The sequence below is a fragment of the Lepidochelys kempii genome, chromosome 5 (genome assembly GCF_965140285.1).
Source record: "Lepidochelys kempii isolate rLepKem1 chromosome 5, rLepKem1.hap1, whole genome shotgun sequence".
Lineage (NCBI taxonomy): Eukaryota > Metazoa > Chordata > Testudines > Cheloniidae > Lepidochelys > Lepidochelys kempii.
This window is the reverse complement of record NC_136384.1, coordinates 75977029-75996114: the sequence shown is the minus strand read 5'-3', so window position 1 is coordinate 75996114 and position 19086 is coordinate 75977029. Positions and strand designations below refer to the sequence as shown.

The 19086-nt window shown below is 40.2% G+C and overlaps 1 protein-coding gene across 6 annotated transcripts in view; it reads right to left on the bottom strand.

Moving 5' to 3' along the window:
* DMXL1 (Dmx like 1) overlaps positions 1 to 19086 on the bottom strand; it is a 146007-nt gene that overhangs the window by 52054 nt on the left and 74867 nt on the right. For 5 of the 6 annotated variants that reach the window (XR_012159032.2, XM_073344776.2, XM_073344772.2 and 2 more), the window contains 9 exons: positions 15704 to 15801; positions 14563 to 14728; positions 13271 to 13523; positions 10515 to 11605; positions 10034 to 10225; positions 3683 to 3759; positions 3364 to 3488; positions 2796 to 3044; positions 2239 to 2352 (listed from right to left, as the gene is read on the bottom strand). Coding sequence is in view for 5 of the 6 variants with exons in the window: in XM_073344776.2 (XP_073200877.2) it covers positions 2239 to 2352; positions 2796 to 3044; positions 3364 to 3488; positions 3683 to 3759; positions 10034 to 10225; positions 10515 to 11605; positions 13271 to 13523; positions 14563 to 14728; positions 15704 to 15801 (2365 nt within the window). In the remaining variant the exon portion in view is untranslated. The remainder of the gene's footprint in view (positions 1 to 2238; positions 2353 to 2795; positions 3045 to 3363; positions 3489 to 3682; positions 3760 to 10033; positions 10226 to 10514; positions 11606 to 13270; positions 13524 to 14562; positions 14729 to 15703; positions 15802 to 19086) is intronic. The other variant, XM_073344775.2, reaches the window with a different exon arrangement.

The following is a 19086-nucleotide window of genomic DNA, read 5'->3' as shown; positions in this document are numbered from 1 at the left end:
AGTGGGAGTGTGCTAATAAAGTTTGCGGATGATACAAAGCTGGGAGGTATTGCCAATTTAGAGAAGGACAGGGATATCCTACAGGAGGATCTGGATGACCTTGTAAACTGGAGTAATAGGAATAGGATGAAATTTAATAGTGAGAAGTGTACGGTCATGCATTTAGGGATTAACAACAAGAATTTTAGTTATAAACTAGGGACACATCAATTAGAAGTAACGGAGGAGGAAAAGAACTCTGAAGTATTGGTTGATCATAGGATGACTATGAGCTGCCAATGCGATATGGCCGTGAAAAAAGCTAATGCAGTCTTGGGATGCATCAGGAGAGGTATTTCCAGTAGGGATAAGGAGGTTTTAGTACCGTTATACAAGGCACTGGTGACACCTCACCTGGAATACTGTGTGCAGTTCTGGTCTCCCATGTTTAAGAAGGATGAATTCAAACTGGAACAGGTACAGAGAAGGGCTATTAAGATGATCCGAGGAATGGAAAACTTGTCTTATGAAAGGAGACTCGAGGAGCTTGGCTTGTTTAGCCTAACTAAAAGAAGGTTGAGGGGAGATATGATTGCTCTCTATAAATATATCAGAGGGATAAATACCAGAGAGGGAGAGGAATTATTTAAGCTCAGTACCAATCTGGACACAGGAACAAATGGATATAAACTGACCACCAGGAAATTTAGACTAGAAATTAGACGAAGGTTCCTAACCATCAGAGGAGTGAAGTTTTGGAATAGCATTCCAAGGGAAGCAGTGGGGGCAAAAGATCTATCTGGCTTTAAGATTAAACTCGATAAGTTTATGGAGGAGATGGTATGATGGGATAACATGGTTTTGGTAATTAAATATTCATGGTAAATAGGCCCAATGGCCTGTGATGGGATATTAGATGGGGTGGTATCCGAGTTACCCAGGAAAGAATTTTCTGTAGTATCTGGCTGATGAATTTTGCCCATATGCTCAGGGTTTAACTGATCGCCATATTTGGGGTCGGGAAGGAATTTTGCTCCAGGGCAGATTGGAAGAGGCCCTGGAGGTTTTTCGCCTTCCTCTGTACCATGGGGCAAGGTCACTTGCTGGAGGATTCTCTGCTCCTTGAAGTCTTTAAACTACGATTTGAGGACTTCAATAGCACAGATATAGGTGTGAGGTTTTTTGCAGGAGTGGTGGGTGAAATTCTGTGGCCTGCATTGTGCAGGAGGTCAGACTAGATGATCATAATGGTCCCTTCTGACCTAAATATCTATGAACCTATAATAACTAGAATCTTTTTGTAAACTTCTGAGTAAAGCCTCCTAACAAGCCATTTATGTCAAGTTGTATGTCCCCATTTTAGAAAGGCTGAAACTGTCAAACAAGCCCAATGTCTTAAGACAGCGCTGCAGAGAAACAATGGTCAGATGCAGGATTAGAACGCCAAATCCTGATCCCAAAACTCCTGAGCCTAACTATTCTAATAAATACATGTCTTATGAAATGCATACAAAATGCAAATTTATTAGATTTAATCAAAAACAGAGTTAAATTTCTAGATTTACACAGGTTCCAAGGTCTGTGACACATCTAGAACTACACAAAAGTGGATATTAATTCTGCAGTAATAACTCACTAAAATATGTATATTTACATTTATATAAAGTTCTCTTTATCAAGGCATTTACATGAATATCATGTTTAAAATTATCCTAAACTCTGTATCGATAAACTAATAATTTGCACTAAAGAAAAATGTATTTTAAACAAAGAAATCAATCGATCTCAGGACAATTTAGAATTCATGTATTTACAATATTCATTATTTGTTTGCTATTCTAAAGGATTCTCTCTAGTTACTAAAAATATTTTAAGTATACAAAAAGTGAGAAATTGTCACTTTTGGTGTCTTGGATGAACACTTAGAAATCCACAGTCATCATTGCCCATATATCCATTTGATGCAAAACAAGCAGCCTCCATAAACTAGGATTTGAAACACTTCTGATGATGCCAAACCATGGTTTGAGCAATGTTATTTTTATATTTAAAATTGGTTTAAATTGAAGCATAGCAAAAATGCTACAAATGTGTCAATTTTTTTGACTTGTAATCCAATTGCGGGTGAAAACAAAAAAAATGCTGATCAGTTCTTAAATTCAGGCTCATGGCTTGCGATCAGAAATTTTTCTTCACCTGTTTTATTTCTATATATGCAAACTGTTTTTACAGACCTAAATACTAAAGCTAGTATCTTGCCTGCATGTTTGGTAGGACTATGAGTACTGATGGCAGCAAGGGATTTGGAAAACCCCACGCATTCCACAGAGAACACTACTACCTGGTGTGGGCTAGGCATAGAGAAGTGCCTACCTGCCAAAGAGAGAAAACATACACTGTACTTGCAGTAAAGGAACATAGATAAGGCTACTGTGTCAGGAGAGAGTCAAAAGCGGAGCTCTGCAAGAACCATTTTTAATATTCTATTTTCTACACTCTGGCATAACTGAAAAAGAAGCAGTATAAAAGATTAACCCTAAATCTGCTTTTATAGGATTAAAAATTCACAGAAGTGCATGTCATTACCATTCACTCCCCTCTTGTATTTTATTCTATAGAACAACAGCTCCACTAAGCGTTAGAGCAATTTACTGTATTGTCTTTTTAAACATTGCTTTGAACATGAACTAGAGTAAGGTACCCAATGAATTTCTACTCAAGACAAACTATTTTGTGTGGTAATTAAGAAGTTTTTTTCAGAAATATTTAAAAAATCCCTAAAAGACAGGTAAATAAAAAAAAAAGCGTAAGCTAACCAGTTTTTGTTGTCTGTTGCATCTGTCCTCTGCTAGGAATATGAGCTCCTCCACCAAAGACAGCAGACCACATTTTGTCATTAAAAGGATGGGCCATAATTCTATACAATTCACTGCTGGAATGCGTTGCTAGACCATGAATGAAGAGACTAAGGTAGACTGCTGTTAGAATTTCGCAAAGTAAAACTGTGAGTCCTGGCTGGGCTTCCTCGCCAGCAGAATTCAAAAGACGTATCAGAGCTGTTATTCCTAAAATATAAAAATAATAGGAGGTAAATACTATCTTGTCTATAATCCAAGATGCATGATATAATCAAATGTATGAATCCTTTTACTTATTTGGAGGACAAAATGCAGACATTAAAGAATAATTAAAGTTATATTAAAAGACTCCAGAAGGAAATAAAATGTACTTAGCTTTTGCATTTTAGCACCGTTTTACAGGTTAGTGTATTAAACACGTCATTAATCAGTAGTCCAATAATCTACTCAAACATAAGTAAAAAGCTACGTTAAAAGAACTTTACAACTTTCAAGTCAAGCACTCAAAATTACAATTACTAGATACCTGGCCACAGAGCTGGAGACGTATTGGGAGTTACAGTTTCATCTAAGCTTGTTCTTAGAGTATGTCGCTGAGTAAGCAGCAGTGTCTGGTATACTGTTCCAGTAAACTGGTTTGCTTGTAATGAACTGTGGAAAAGAAACAACAAGCTATGTTTATATAAAACACTGCAATTCTGTTTACAATTGGCTAATACACAGTACTCACAAGATGACAGAGCTACACAGACAGTTTTTAGGTGCACTGTTTATACATCAAACTGTTAGTATAGTGAGCTAATGCCCTGGCTGTGCTCCAAAGTCTGCTTTTTATAGTTCTTTACCTGTAGCTGTGGCCACCACAAAGGCACTGGTAGATGCAGGCAGAGAGTGATGCTGCTAAGGTATGCATTACATGTATCTGGAAGACAAAGTATTTACAGTACAGATTACACTACAAATTGAACATTTGTATAGGTTACTCTCATTCATTAAAATACTTCAAGAGGCCAAAACCACCATGAATGCGACAAAAATTGTATGCCTAGTCCTGAATGGAAGTCTCTGATACTATGTTTATGTCACCTTCTATGCCAAACAAGAAAGTGACCAATAATGGAGTTATATCTGGCAGCAACTTTTAATATAATGTATTTAAACAGAAACAGGTGATATATTTCTAACAGATCAGAAAGCAAATTTAGCTATTCCATTACAGCTGAATTTTGCTAATTTACAATACTGACTGGGGGGACCCACAGTGAATTAGAAAGTCCAATCCTGAAAACACAAGTTTTGAAGGAAACGGGGCTACACAGATGAGCAAGTTATACATACATTGAAGTGTTTGTAGAATTGATTTCTAAATAAAAAAAAGCAAGAACATTGCATTGCCAAATGCCTATTAGCCAAGAGTAGTTTGAGTTTCTAGTATTTACGGAACTTCACAAAGTAGATTCCACTAAAATCATGCATATAAACACATAACCAAGTTTTAAGGAAGAACCAGATTGGAAAGCATATTACAATTAAGCATATTGCACAATCAACTAGAAAGAATTACAATCAAGCTTGTTAGTATGCTGCCTCTTGACAGTTGCCTCAGATTGGAGCTCTTGAATAAAGAACTGCAGTGACATTTAGTTTTTTTGGACTGATCTTTGCTGCAGCCCTAAGCCACATACACACAGTTTATTATGGATTGCATTGAACAGGCTCATTGTTGTCCTAGCACACACACATTTTATATTCTGTCTCAAAGTAAATTAACGACGGGGGTAGGGGAAGAAAAAAAAAGGGATTTCCTCTTAATTTATTCTTTGATAAAAGCATCAGTTAATTAAGTTACACAAATACTATCCTTCATATAAACATCTTGTACATTATCCCATAGGATAATAATTTTAAGATATGAGGCTGGGATTTTCCAAAGGTGCCCAGAAGATTTACGTGCCTAGTTCCCATTGAAAGTAAATGGGAGTTGGTGCCTAACACTCGTAAGCTTCTTAGATAATCACTGCCCAGTACCCTGGAAAATATTAAATTTAATTTTTATTCAAAAGCAACTAAGGAGGGAATCTTGCAAAGAAAAAGAAAATGTTTTTTGGGAAATATTTTATCATTGCATAAAGATGCACTGCTTCATGTCATAGATGTTTTGTAATTTTTAAGCAGTAATTACAGGGCTTGTTATTTTTTATTTTTTATTAATTGTCAAGTTATCAGCTTTATTTAAATAGAAGCAGGGAAGAAAGTTAATATAAAATAAGATTTTATACTGAAGTATCAGGAACTCTTGATTCATTCAAAATAGTACAAAAATGAAAGAAAAAAGTTATCTATCTTTTGTAACGGTTGTTCTTCGAGATGGGTTGCTCATCTCCAGTCCATTCTAGAGTCCACTGTGCGTACCCATGTGCACAGTTGTCGGAGATTTTTGCCTTAATGGTAACTGTAGGGTCAGCTGTGGTGCCCCCTTGAGTGCCGCACCCATGTGCTGGTATATAGGCCTACGCCCTCTCAGTTCCTTCTTGCCGGCAACTCTGACAGAGGGGTAGGAGGGAGGGTAATGAAATGGACATGAGCAACACATCTCTAAGAACAACAGTTACGAAGTACAGGTAACCGGTTTTTCTTCGAGTGCTTGCTCACGTCGATTCCATTCTAGGTGACTCACAAGCAGTATCAGTGGAGGTGAACTCGGAGTTCACAGTCTAGTGGCTTGCAGTACTGCTCTACCGAAGCCAGCATCGTCCCGGGCCTGCTGGATAAGTGCGTAATGGGACGTGAATGTGCGGCTGGATGATCAGTTGGCTACCCTACAAATGTCCTGGATAGGCACTTGAGCTAGGAAAGCTGCCAAAGAGGCTTGTGCCCTGGTTGAGTGGGTGGTGACAAATTGTCGAAGATAGCACCTGTGCCCGATCGTAGCAGCAGCGAATGCAGGCAGTGATCCAAGAAAAAATTATTTGAGCAGACATTGGATGACTTTTCATCCTGTAGGCCAACACGATGAACAATTGTGTCGACCTGTGGAATGGCTTGGTCCTTTCAATGTAGAAGGCTTGCACCCTCCTGATGTCTTGGGAATGCAACCTATGCTCCTCCTCCGACGTATGCAGTTTTGAAAAAAAGACAGGTTAGTAAAGGTCCTGGCCCGTATGAAACTGTGAGACCACCTTTGGCAGGAAAGCCGGGTGAAGCCACAACTGGACCGTCTTTGTAAAAAACTGTATAGAGGTAAGCGTCCTAATCTCAGAGACCCAGCGGGCAAATGTTATTGCAACCAAGAACACAACCTTCCAGGAAAGGACAGGAGAGATCTGGAAGCCAGTGGCTCGAAGAGAGGCCCTAGGACTTGCGACAGAACAAGATTCAAGTCCCACAGAGGGACGGGTTCCCTGGTGTGCGGGTAGAGGTGCTTGAGGAACCTGGCAGTCACGTCCTGGGCGAAAACCGATCTACCCTGGAGCAGCGGATGGAAGGCAGAGATAGCAGCCAAGTGGACCTTGATAGATGAAATGGACAGGCCTTGGGAGCTTGAGTTGCAGAAGACAGTCCAGGATTAACTGCAGCGAGACCTCTAGGGCCGAATGCCTTTATCCGAGATCCAACAAGTGAACCACTTCCATTTGGACAGGTACGTCGCTCTAGTGGAGGACTTTCTGCTGCCCAACGGGACCTGCTGGACACCAGCCGAGCATTCCTGCTCCTCTGCATTTAACCATGCAGCAGCCAAGTCGCCAGGTGCAGCGCTGCTAGGTTCAGATGCAGAAGACTGCCGTAGTTTTGTGACAGCAGGTCCAGCCTGAGTGGTAGCTGTAACGGAGCAGCCACTGAGAGGCCCAGCAACATGCTGAACCAGTGCTGGCACAGCCCAGCTGGCACTATGAGGATCACCTTCGCCCTGTCCTGCTTGATCTTCATGAGGACCCTGTAAATTAACAGCAACGGGGGGGGGGGGGGGGAGAGGTGTACAACTGAGCAGGGTGTAACTTGAGGATATTACTTGGAGCACCCAACAGTCCGAGGTCAGCCCAGACCAGGCTGACCAGAAGGGGCAGAGGTGGCTGAGGAAAGAGTGGGAGGGTAGATCCTGTGAGGTGACTGGGATGTCATCCTCAAGTGCACCCTCAAAATGATGGCTTCTGGCCTCCTGGGTTTCTGGAAAGGCCAGGCTGAGCAGATGAATGGGAAGACGACACGTGTCACACTTAGACCCCTTGTCTCTATCCTTGTTCCAGTAGGTGCCCCGCCGGGGAGTCCCGCAGGACCTAGACTGCGGAGGAAGCAGAGGGCAGAATGGCTTCTTGGCCTGCTAAGGAGTATGGAGGCCCAAGGAGCGGAGGGTGGCATGGGAATCTTTAAGGCCATGGAGTGTCAAGTCCGTGAGCTCATAGAAGAGTCCCGTCCCCACAAACGGGAGGTCCTGTATAGTGGCCTGCATCTCCTGAGAAAACCCAGAGGACTACAACCAGGAGCTGTTCCTCATGGCCGCTGCAGAGGTGACCACCCTGGCTGCTGAGTCAGTTGCATCCCAGGCCATCTGAAGGGCTCCCCTTGCCACAGCTGTGCCTTCATCCACCAAAGCAGCAAACTCCTGGGCCCAGTCCTACGGGAGGGCCTCCTTGAATTTGCTAAGGAAGTCCCACAGGTTAAAATTGTACCTGCCTAACAGGGCCTGGTGGTTAGACACCCAAAATTTCAGGCTGTCAAATCTGTCTGCCAAATAAGTCCAGTCTCTTGGCATCTTTGTTTTTCAGCGTGCCACTGATTGGCCATGCTTCTCCCTTTCATTAACAGCGGACACGACCAGTGATGTTACTGGTGGGTGTGCGTACAAATATTTGAACCCTTTTGCAGGAACGTAGTACTTCTTTTATGCCTTCTTAGAAGTAGGCGGAATTAAAGAGGGGGTTTGCCACAGTGATTTGGCAATCTTCAGGACCCCTGGGTGGACAGGCAGGGTGACCCGGGCTGGTGTGGAAGAGGATATAATGTTAAAGAGGTCATCAAACTCCTCCACAACCTCCTCAACTTGTAAGTTCAAGTTGGTAGCCACCCTCTTAAAGAGGGCCTGGTTCTCCTGGAATTTGTTGGGGGGGCTGCCCGTTTGGGAGGGACCTGCCACCACTTCGTCTGGAGACGACAACGACGAAGGAGGGGCGGGTTCTCCTTCTTTCTCCGGAGATGGCTTCTTAGGAGCTGGAGTCCAGTGCGCTGCCCCCTGTCAGATTTGGTACCATGTTCCAACCCCGGTGACATGGATGGTTTGTCCAAGGCTGCCAGGGAGGACTGGTGGGAATACGGGACCGGCATTACAGGAATGCCCCACAGGTTCCAGTATGGCCATTGAGCAGGCCATCGTCCCTGTTGCCATGCCATTGCTGCAGGCACCGTGCCAGCTTTGTGGGTCAGTGGCAAATCACCCCTCTTTGGCGAGGGGCTGATCTCCTGGTCTGAGTTTGACCATTGCCCTCCTGGTGACCAGGGCGGAGCCTTCGAGGTCTGAGTCTGCCAACTGACTCTGGTCAGCGACCAGCGAGATGAAGGTGAGGATCGGTGCCTGCCCAATGAGTGGTATGGGGGCGGGGGGAGGAGGCTTGGGGGGATGGAGACCAGTCCCATGACTGGGAGCAATCCCGCCTCAGTGGGGACCGACATCTGGGAGACCGTCTGGGTGAGGGTGACTTGTGCCATGGCTATCTTTGACGGGAAGCTCGCCGGTACCAGTAGTACGGGGACCAGGGCCTTGATTCCAGTGTCCCATGTGTCATAGGGGGAGAGCGTAGCATGGGGGACCTGGGTCTTCTAGCCAGAGATGGGAAGGCAGTGCCAGGAAAGTCCTAGGCCACGAAGACGGGGGTCTACGCCTGTGGTCCGGGGACCGAGGATGCTCCACTGCCCTACGGCACCGCTCCATGACCGACTTGCCCTTAGCTGTTAGGGACTTAGCTGAGTCCTGCACTTGGCCAGACTGTTCTTTAGCTGCCCGGGCCGCATCAGGCAATGAGGGCCCTAGGAGAAGCTGGGATCCCCTGCTGCTCCTGGGAGTCGGAGATGGATCGCTGGCCGGGCTGAGGGGTCAGAACTCAGTGGTAGCTCCGTGAAGCCCTGGGGCGGGCACCTGGCCTGACATAGGTCCTTTGCCTGAGGCCCCTTTCTCTTCCAGTGCCGGGGGGCTTTTCTTCTTTTGCCATTTCTTCAGCACTGGTGAGGGGGATTGGTGCCAGGCGGAGCCTGGTGCTGGCAGTGCGCTCCGCATGGATGCCGAGGTGCTCAGTGTGGGATCCGAGCGGGAGGACTCTGAGGCAGGACGAAGAGCAGCCTCCATGAGGAGGGCCCTCAGGCAGATATCCCGCTCCTTTTGGGTTCAAGGGCGAAAGTTCTTACAGATTCTACACTTCTCCTTTCTATTGGACTCCCCCAAGCACTTCAGAGACGTGTCATGGGGGTCACTAATAGGCATCGGCCTGTTGCATGATGAGCATGGTTTGAAGCTGGGGGAACGGGGTACGCCCTCCTCCGCAGTGAAGTCCCAGCGGGGAGTCTAACTACCAAACTACCCAACACTTAACTTAAAGGCTAACTACGTACAAAGACAACAGACAGTGGGCTGTTGAAGAACTGCTAATGCTCTTGCAATTGCAAGACAAGGTCCTCTGACCACCTTTCACGGGTGTTAAGAAGGAACTGAGAGGGCGTAGGGTCGACGGGTGCCCATATACCAGTGCGTAGGTGCGGTACTCAAGGAGGCACCACAGCCGACCCTATGGATTCCGCTAAGGCAAAACCCTCCGAAGACTGTGCACGTGGGCTCGCACACACCTAGAATGGAATCTATATAAGCAAGTACTCGAAGAAGAACTGCATATTGTACAACTCTTTCAAAAATTCGTACTCCTCTGCAGACATCGCACGAGGGCCCAATCTTGAGAGGTGCTCATCTACCTCAACTCCCATTTAAGTACGTCACAGTAGCTGCCCACTATCAATAAAATGAAATATTTTATTTCCAGTAATCTAGTGATTTTTAATCAAAAAGGTACAAAGAATAGGGAACGTATCTATGCATTGCATTCATTTTAGTTATAGACATAAAATGTTTCCAAGCTGTCAAAGAATCTGTTAGCTTTAAGCAAACTGTACAAATACGCAAAACGTACAGGCTTACCTTATTATAATAAAATACTTACCTTATTATTCTGGATATCTGGGTGAGGTGGTGAATCAAGGTTTATTACTGCATGTAATATATCATGAGTCAGGTTGCTGAGATTCAGTAATGGACTGGCCACCACTGTTTTGGCACTGGCTGTGCAGGCAAATAGGAGAGGTATAGAGTTCTGTTCTGGCAGAGGACTCTGAAGTGTTTGTATTGACTGTTCCTTTAAAAAAAAACAATTATAGTTGAGCAGCTGTAACTTCTTACAAGAACTAGGTTAACACTGTCTAGTTAAAAACTTTAAATCCAATTGATAGGATAAATTATTTAGAAAATATTTGCATTAATTCCTACATAATTACTGGGATATAACAACAGGTAAGAGCACAGTTATTCATTTTTAATTTTAAAACATGGAAGAGAAAAAAGTTTAACAATGCACATGTTTTTAAAAAATTAATATCTGACAATGGTATTTAACATGCCCTGTGAAACAGGATGAAAGCACATACCTGCTGAGATTCTTGTAAAAGCAAAATCAGTTCCATCCTCACGGATGCCAACCCCCCACCATGAGACCCATGAAGTATACAGTAACTAAGAAACATCCTCAGGAGTGTCTGGTATTTTAGAAGCCATTGTCGCCTTTTCTGAAAGCTTTCTCTCTGCAGCATGGCTTTTGGTTGGTCAGATAATTCGTCAGTGTTTTCACGTAATGCAATTTCATCAACAGTCATGCTAATTCCAGGTTGTACCTCCTCTACTACAGCACTGTAGTCACAGGTTTTTTGAAGAGCTACAACTTCTCTTTCAAGCCAATGGTAAAGCTGGTACCTCAGCTTCCCACCATCTACCTCATAACCAGTGGATAGTGTACGAAGCTCTACTGTGAGAATCTTCAAGCATGCTCTAAACTTTAACTGTGCTGAGATCACATCTTCTGATGGATTTAAAAGATAATTTTCATCAACCGCACTGAAAGACTCTGAGTAGTTAGAACTAGTTTCATCTAGCTTTTCACTTATCTTCTGCAAAGGTTTCAGCTCTTTCATTACAAGAGAAGAATCTTCACTTTCTTCATCTTTGTCACTTTCCCACTTTAGTTCCAACGGTTCATCTTGGAATACTAGACTTGGTTGACTCCAATCAAAAGAAAGAGCAGAGCTTGATTGTTTGTCTGATGAACAATCTGAAGAGGATCCCAAACCATTTAGTACTGGTTGTGCCAAATCAACAATGGAACCTTTATCTTCCTTAGTCTCTAACCTTATTGGTGAAGAAGGTGAGAAGTCCTTACTAGTGTCCATTAAACTAGAATTTGTCCAAAAAGGCTTTGACTTCTTGACCACTTTTGGCATTTTTGATAACACTTCTAGAGCCAACATGGGACAGCCAACTTTTAAATGTGCATGTGCTGTAGTGAAAAACAATCTTCTCTCACTTAAATTTATTTGGTCTGCCAGTCCATTTTCTATAGTTAGGCAAATGCGTGTTGAGGTTTCAGAAGAGCCAAAATGACGTCTCAGCAGGAGAGGATGTGTCCTTAGGTAATTATAGAAGTTGAACACTGAAGGGTCACAACTTGGGGAGGCACCATTTTCATCTGTAAAGAAACGAGAAAAATCACAACACAGAAGAATAATTCATATTGAATGTTAATCTTTACCTTCTGCCAGCTCATAAACTAATTAGAAATCTATATGACCAATATAATTAATATAGGACAGGTATGTAATTTTAAGTTTGCTGTTTCTCCCTTTTCACCATCACTTCAATTTTCAGCAGTAAAGAGCAATAACTGGTTTTAGACAAAGTACAGCAACACATATTCATTGCCAGATCTGACTGCTGTCAAAGTGAATGGTAGAGCAGTTTGAATGAGAGCAGAATTGGGCCCATAGTTTGGAGGGAATATTACTCAATTTTTCATACACACTCTCATACAGTGAGATCAGTTCGGCTACAGTAATTTAGAACTCTGAATCCTAGACTTTTGTACCGTCTATAAAAGTATACAGAATCCTCCACTGCCCACTGTCAGATGGAGGTGTGTAATTTTTGTACTGTGAGAACAATTTAAACTCTAGTTTCCAGTATGTCTTACCAAAGATCATGTTAACATCGAAAATGAAAAAATAAAGTAGATGTGGTTTTTCATCCATCCTGTCCCTCACAAGACAGACAACTCCCAAAAGCACATCTTAAAACAAGTTGTTAAACAGTTTTATGACAACTATAGTACACAAAGAAGCAATTACATCGATAATATTCACATTATTTTTATATTTATATCTATATATAAATATATGCATAAAATATAAAAAAAATACAAATATATAAAAATTATACAAAACTTAGTATGCAGTTTTATCAGCCATTACAACCTGAAATACTTTGTGAAATGAAATCATTAGAATAGTGTTTTTACAATTAGTTCAAAAGGTGCTTTCAACAGCATCATCAGGATCAAGACATTGACCAGTGACCATTAGGGTGTTGGTGCATTTGAAATTCCTTAGACTAAAGCCTTTGGACTTGGGCTGTAGTCTAACCTTGAGCTAGTTCACAGTGGACTTAAAAGACCACAAATTTAACAGGTATGAAGTTAGTTAGTTTCAACAGATTTAAAACCAATGAATGCTATCACACAGTGTACATGGGGCACTCAGAGGAGTCCATATGAATCCACCACACCAAACAATTTTCCAATTTGTGTCCTTGTGGTAGACACTTCCTGAGAAGACAAGACTATCCACACAACGTAAGAATCATCATCATGTCTCTGGAGCTCTACTCTACAGCAATCAGGAAAATCGTTCCTGGGTCACAAAGATGTGGCCAATTAAGTTAGATTATATTTTCATTTTACAATTGCTGTTACAAAAAACAGCTCAAGAACAAGACTTTAGTGCTTCTTTAAAATTTAAGAGTGATTTGTCACGGACTAATTCCAGTTACACTGATTCAAGCTGACATGTTCACAATGTTAAATGGTATTGTGAATAAATTCATTCTTTTCCCATTCATGCACATCGTTATGGTTACAGTATATAGTTGTCAACAATACAAACATATTTTTACAAACATATAAACTGCAAAGGTATTTTTTCTGCCCCACTTATTAAGGTAAGCAATAAAATAGGCATCAAGTGATCTTTCTGGCTTTACAGGAGTCGACTAAAGTCAAAACAGACTTTAAAGTGTGGACTAAATTTAAGTGCAGAAATACTAGCAACTAATTTCATAGCTAACATATTTAAACTCTTACCTTCTTCATTTCCAGCAGGTTGCTTAATTAGAGTATCAAGAGCCCTGCTATAATCTTCCAAAATCCAAAAAGCCATACTTCGGAGAAAAGGGTCACAATGCATGTTTGATGAGCTCTCCTTACCAGGAAAGGCACTTCCCAAAATTCTCTTCTGCAGTATGGATTTATACATGCTAGATACTTCAAACTCTGACTCATAAAGCCTTGATATTACAAGAGCCAGCTGAATGTCACCCAATTTTTCAAGGCAGACCTAATTAAAAAAACAAACATTTTTTAAGAGACTAAATGTTAATTTCTCCTAAGGTTAAAAGTCCACCACCAAGAATACATGATTTTATGACAGGACAAAAATGTAAAATGAGCCTGCTGAAATATGGTTTCACTGAAAGTGTCCATTTTGCTCAATTCTGCAAACAATCTGACACCAATTGCAAATACATGATGACAGCAAAGTATGACCCAGCAATGTATGGAGGGTTTAGAGTTCCTGCATATAATTTACCCTCCTTACAATCTTCCAGCATGATGCATCTGGATGGACAAACTGTGCTTGACACGATATTGTCATAACAGCATTTGCAGAATTTTGACATGACATTGTACCTTTGATTCACAGGAGAATTCAGCTACCCAGTGAGATGTACACACAACACTTCATCAAGTTGTCCATGCTGTCCAATAAACTATACTAGACAAACCCCTATGCCCTCACTTTCCACCAACCTCCCTTCTAACTATTCAGCCAGGTGGCTTTTTTCCTTGTGAAGGGATCTCTATGCTCTGGAGCCAGACTACAGCAGCACCCAAGGACCCTCCCAGTTCCAGCAACCTCCTGGGTTTCCTTATGATAGATCACTGAAAGCCTAAAAGCAACAGTTATTGGACAGACTATCTACCATTACTATCACTGAGAAATCAATTGTAGTTTTAACTTAGTATTAGGTGAAAAATGATAAAAACAAAACACATTTTTAAATCCAAGTGCAAAGTTCAGGAATAGTTGTGCATCAAAGCCTTATTAATGACATGAAAAAGTAAAAATAAAAAAAAAACAATTTTACACTGTGTGAGAAGCTTTTCAATAATGATCCAAAGGTGCAGTAATCACAAGATACAGATATAGAGAATTTCCAACAGTTGTGTCACACTAGATGATAAAATTTCAGATGCACTGTAAACCTATTTAAGATGATATCTGTAAACGTAGGAGACAAAATTATTAGAAATGACTAAAATCATCATAAAATCAGGACTATTTAAACAAATAGAAGAATCTACTATTTTATTACCTCAACTGCATCCTTCAAGTGACCAGCCAACAAGAAAAATGCTGCAGAATGTTCAAAGCGCTGTTTGCCTAATAAAGAAAAAGCATTCTTTAATGCTGCTTTACGCCATCTATCTTCAGTAAAATTGTTTCCAAAGAACTGTGTCATCTTAGTTTCTTTTTGGGACCTGCAGATTTAACAAGATAGATGAGAAAAAACTTGTTTAGTATTGTTTAACATGGAAAAGTTCATTTGTCCCAAGACCGTTCTTAAAAATAAAGTATATTACATCAAAAACCTACATTAAAAGAACATCAAGGTTTCAAAGTTGAGCACTCAAAAGTTATGAAGTGACAGAATTAAGGATGCCATGTGACTTCATTTCAGCCCCCTTGTGCATAAGCATTATGGTACAGTCTTTATTTATATGATCACATACTATTTTTGCCTCGGGACCCGTGGCCTCATTCAGTACACTCACAGAATAGTGCTCTGGAATGACTCAGGGTTGTGTAGTAGTGGATGAGGCTGCTACAAATTTAAGAGACTAAACTTTAGCCATCCACTTTTGCAAATCTTGACTAATATGTAATCTAACAACATGTAAGTTAGTCACTGCACATGTACAGTACAGTTTTGGAATTTGTATCACACTTAAGGCCCTGAATGTACAATTTTTAAAATATATTCTGGATTAAAATGCATATACTGTACCTATTTTAAGATTAATCAAAATAATCTCAAACACATTTTCAAATACCACAATGTGTGAATTATGAATACATCCTGCTGAAATTGAAGATTTAAAAGGAAGACTGAATTCTGAATTATAGGACTGAAAGAACATGAACCAGGCAGTCTTTTTAAACATACAGAGATTTAAAGACTGAAGAGCATCTAAACATTTTTGGCTAAAATACTTGTGTGGCAAGATCCAGTAAAAAACAAAAATGAACAGACACTTCAGAAAACACATTATGATTACCGTAGTATATGTACATACCAGTAATAGGAATTTTTGGAACTTTTTTATTGCTTTTGAATAAAAGAGGAAACCAATTATTTTTTATCAAGTGGACGGGACAATATGGAATTGTACTTAAGAGCAAATATATACAAATCTTAGAATTTATAAAGAACGGTTTTCTTGCATGTTTCCTACCTGTATAATCCCCAAATCACAGCCTTCTTTTTCATTGCAAGGTAAAAAATAGCTGCATCAAGTGGATTGTTGTTTCGTTGAAAAGCTGCCTTAGCTACCTGTGAATATATGGTGTTTTTGTTAAATTTGTGACAAATTTAAAAGTCATCTGAAAGCACTCTCCCTAAATTGATTTAGTCGTTAAATAGTTTCATTTTAAGTAGTTCTGGTATACATGGCAAAGATCAATTTTGCCAAATTTTGCCATCAATTGATTTTAGGAATATTTTTTGCTTACGATTAACAAAAACCAATTCCTCATCAAATCAAAGTTACACTGACTTCAGGTTATGATAAAAGTCAGTTATGTAAATAAAAATATTTGTTTACTTAGTCTACATTAACTCTTTTGCACTGAACATTTGGGCAGAAACTCTGATAGCTATGAAAAATAGTTCTAAGTCATCAGGAAAGGAAAAGCAGAATGGACTCATTTAATCGACAAACCAGCAAGCAGGAAACCTTGATTTAAATCTATTTTAATTGTGTTTTGCATTTGCACTTTTGTCATTTTCCAATGAAAGGTGTTTCGTATTGGTTGGTAACATTTAAAACATGTTGATTTTGCAACTATATAGAGTCTTTACACTAAAGCTGGTGCTTCCTTTTGCTAATCAGAATACATCTCACTCACACACACACACACTTACTTTCTTAAGCAATTACATAATTTAACATACATTTATTCAAACGCTTAATTTTTGGATTTTGCATTTCAGAAAAATGGTGAATGATCCATTACACTTCTTTATCAGACGGTGATTATTTTTTACCGAAACCTTATTTGCACGAAAATGCAAATTACATTAAAATGCACAAAACCAGGACTATAACAGTTTTTTATTAAATAAAAAGTGTGCTGGATATGTCAAAAAAAAAAAGTTTACCAAAACATGTTTTGCACGTTTCTCTAACTGATTTATTAAGCAAAGGAAATACTATCTGTAGTTAGCGAATTGAACAGATTTCTGATACTATATCCTTCAAGATTTTAAAACCAGGAGATCTCGTCCTCTCATACCTGGTTTTTATGTGCAGATTAGAAGAGGAAAACAAGCTTTAAGTGCTCAGCCAGTGACTTCCACCAGTTCAGTGATCTGACTTTCTTTAAAACTTGGCAGCAAATATGTACTAAATATTATTTCTTGTCTTTAATTTACATTTTTTTTTTATAAAAGGGAAGTTCAGGTCTTAACAGCTTGTCAATTTCTAATTTAAATGTAAATAGGTTTTTTTTTTTAAAGTAAACCTGCATTTAATTTAAATTTAAAAAAGCCAATTTAAATAAAACCCCCCTTTTTTAAAAATCACCAATTTTTGTCCACCCCGAGGACAAGTAAATCATAGTGGGCCAAATTTCCAATACACCTGTCAAAGAAGTCCCACAAAATATGCTTGTACAAATGCAGATTTGTGAAGGTCCATTTTAAAAGCTCTCAAAGTTTGGCTCATGTTGTATAGTAGAGGTTTGCATCTCCTAAACTTCCCTTGTTACTATAATGTTTGGTCTTCATAGATTTTAATGGAATCTCCTCAATATTGGTTGTTACCAGATCCTCCTATATCAAGCAGGCTAAACTGAGTCAGTAGATAGCATCATTCAAAAGATGGGAGAGGACATGCATGCAAAGTTGTAATTACCAGTTTTTCTATTAAATGAAAATAATTTCAGTTGGCTTCTGAGGGAAATGGTTTAACTTACTAAAATTTGAGGGCAATAGAAAGGGTTTAAGTGTGTGCTGAAGCAAATCAGTCAGGTCAAGGTGAGCTGGATTATAGTGCAACAAAAGCCAGTCATTCTCCTAGATGACTACAACTTGTGACACATAATTTAAGCTTTCACTAAAGCAATAATCAAGGACCAGACCCTCATTTGGTGCGAATCTCCATAGCTTCACTGGCTTCAACGAAGCTATGCCCTTCTATACAAACTGAGGATCTGGCCTCGTATCTGTCCATATGGTGAACCAAATATAAACTGATGCACTGCTGCCTGCCTCAATCTGCAGACAGCCTGAAACCAGTGTGAAACACTACTATTCATGTAAACAGAATGTTAAATAAGCACAGTAGTCTTAGACCTAAGTGTCAATATTTACCATTCACTGACACAAAGCTTGTAAGGTATGGGAGCCATTATGAAAATTATGGGCACAGAATGTTAGGAAATGTGATACTAGGGTCTAAACCAATTTTCCTCTTAGACAGTTCCATCAAATCTGTGCTGCCCCTAGCTTCAAGTGTCCTGCAGAGCTTCCCACTGATAGCAGACTTACTTTCTCATCTCATTAGTATTTTTCACCTGCAGTCCTGAGGAAGCAGAGACTGTAGAAAAGTATCTGCACCACTTTGGTGCCCTGAACATACTATCTATCAATGTTAAACTCACAAAAAAACCAAGAATATAATTATACACAGGCATGCAAGTGAAAGAAAAAACATGTTTCCTAAATAACTGAACATAAAAGTAGATTTATTTACACTCCATTTATTAAAATAATAAATAATGTGTAAGTTGAGCATTCATAACTCATTAATACTTTCTATCTGCCATGAGAACATGTAACTTAACAGTGCCTTTTTTTTGTGTGCTGGATTTGCCACAATGAGAAATCACTTCCATACTGTCCTCCATCTCCTAACAGTTACTGTGTGTGCCAAAGTCAAGCAAGGCTCTTGTGCTAAAAATTACTTGACTGGTTAACTCCAAATACTGAATGTTCAATAATAAGACTTTGCACAGTTTAACAGGACATTTATACTCCCTCACAGTGCAGAATTAATTAAAACAAAATATTTCTACAAGATGAAGATGAGCCTAAAAGTCACAGAATCATAGAAATGTAGTGCTGGAAGAGACCTTGAGAAGTCATCAAGTCCAACCCTCAGCACGAAGACAGGATCAAGTAAACCGAGACATCTTTAACAAGTGTTTGCCCCAACCTGTTCTTAAAAACCTCCAAAGACAGGGATTCCACTCCCTCCCTTGAAAACCTATTGGAGAGTTTAACTGCTCTTAGAGCGAGAAAGTTTTTCTAATATCTAACCTAAATCTCCCTTGCTGCAGATTAAGCCCATTACTTCTTGTCCTCGTTTATAACTTCTTGTCAAGTTTAGAACTTGAACTACCTCCTTCACAAAATGCAGTGAAAGTCAACACTTAAAATCAGTCAAGTGACAAGAAACGAAGGCAATTCCCGCATGCTCTCTCCATGGTAAAAAAATTCATGTCCTTCAGGAAGCACTGAAAATTCTTCTCCATTCCACCGCTGTTAAATTCTTGACCCTTCGGTCCTCTAATCATAGCATCCCTGTAACTGAACAAGAGTTAACAGGACACTAGT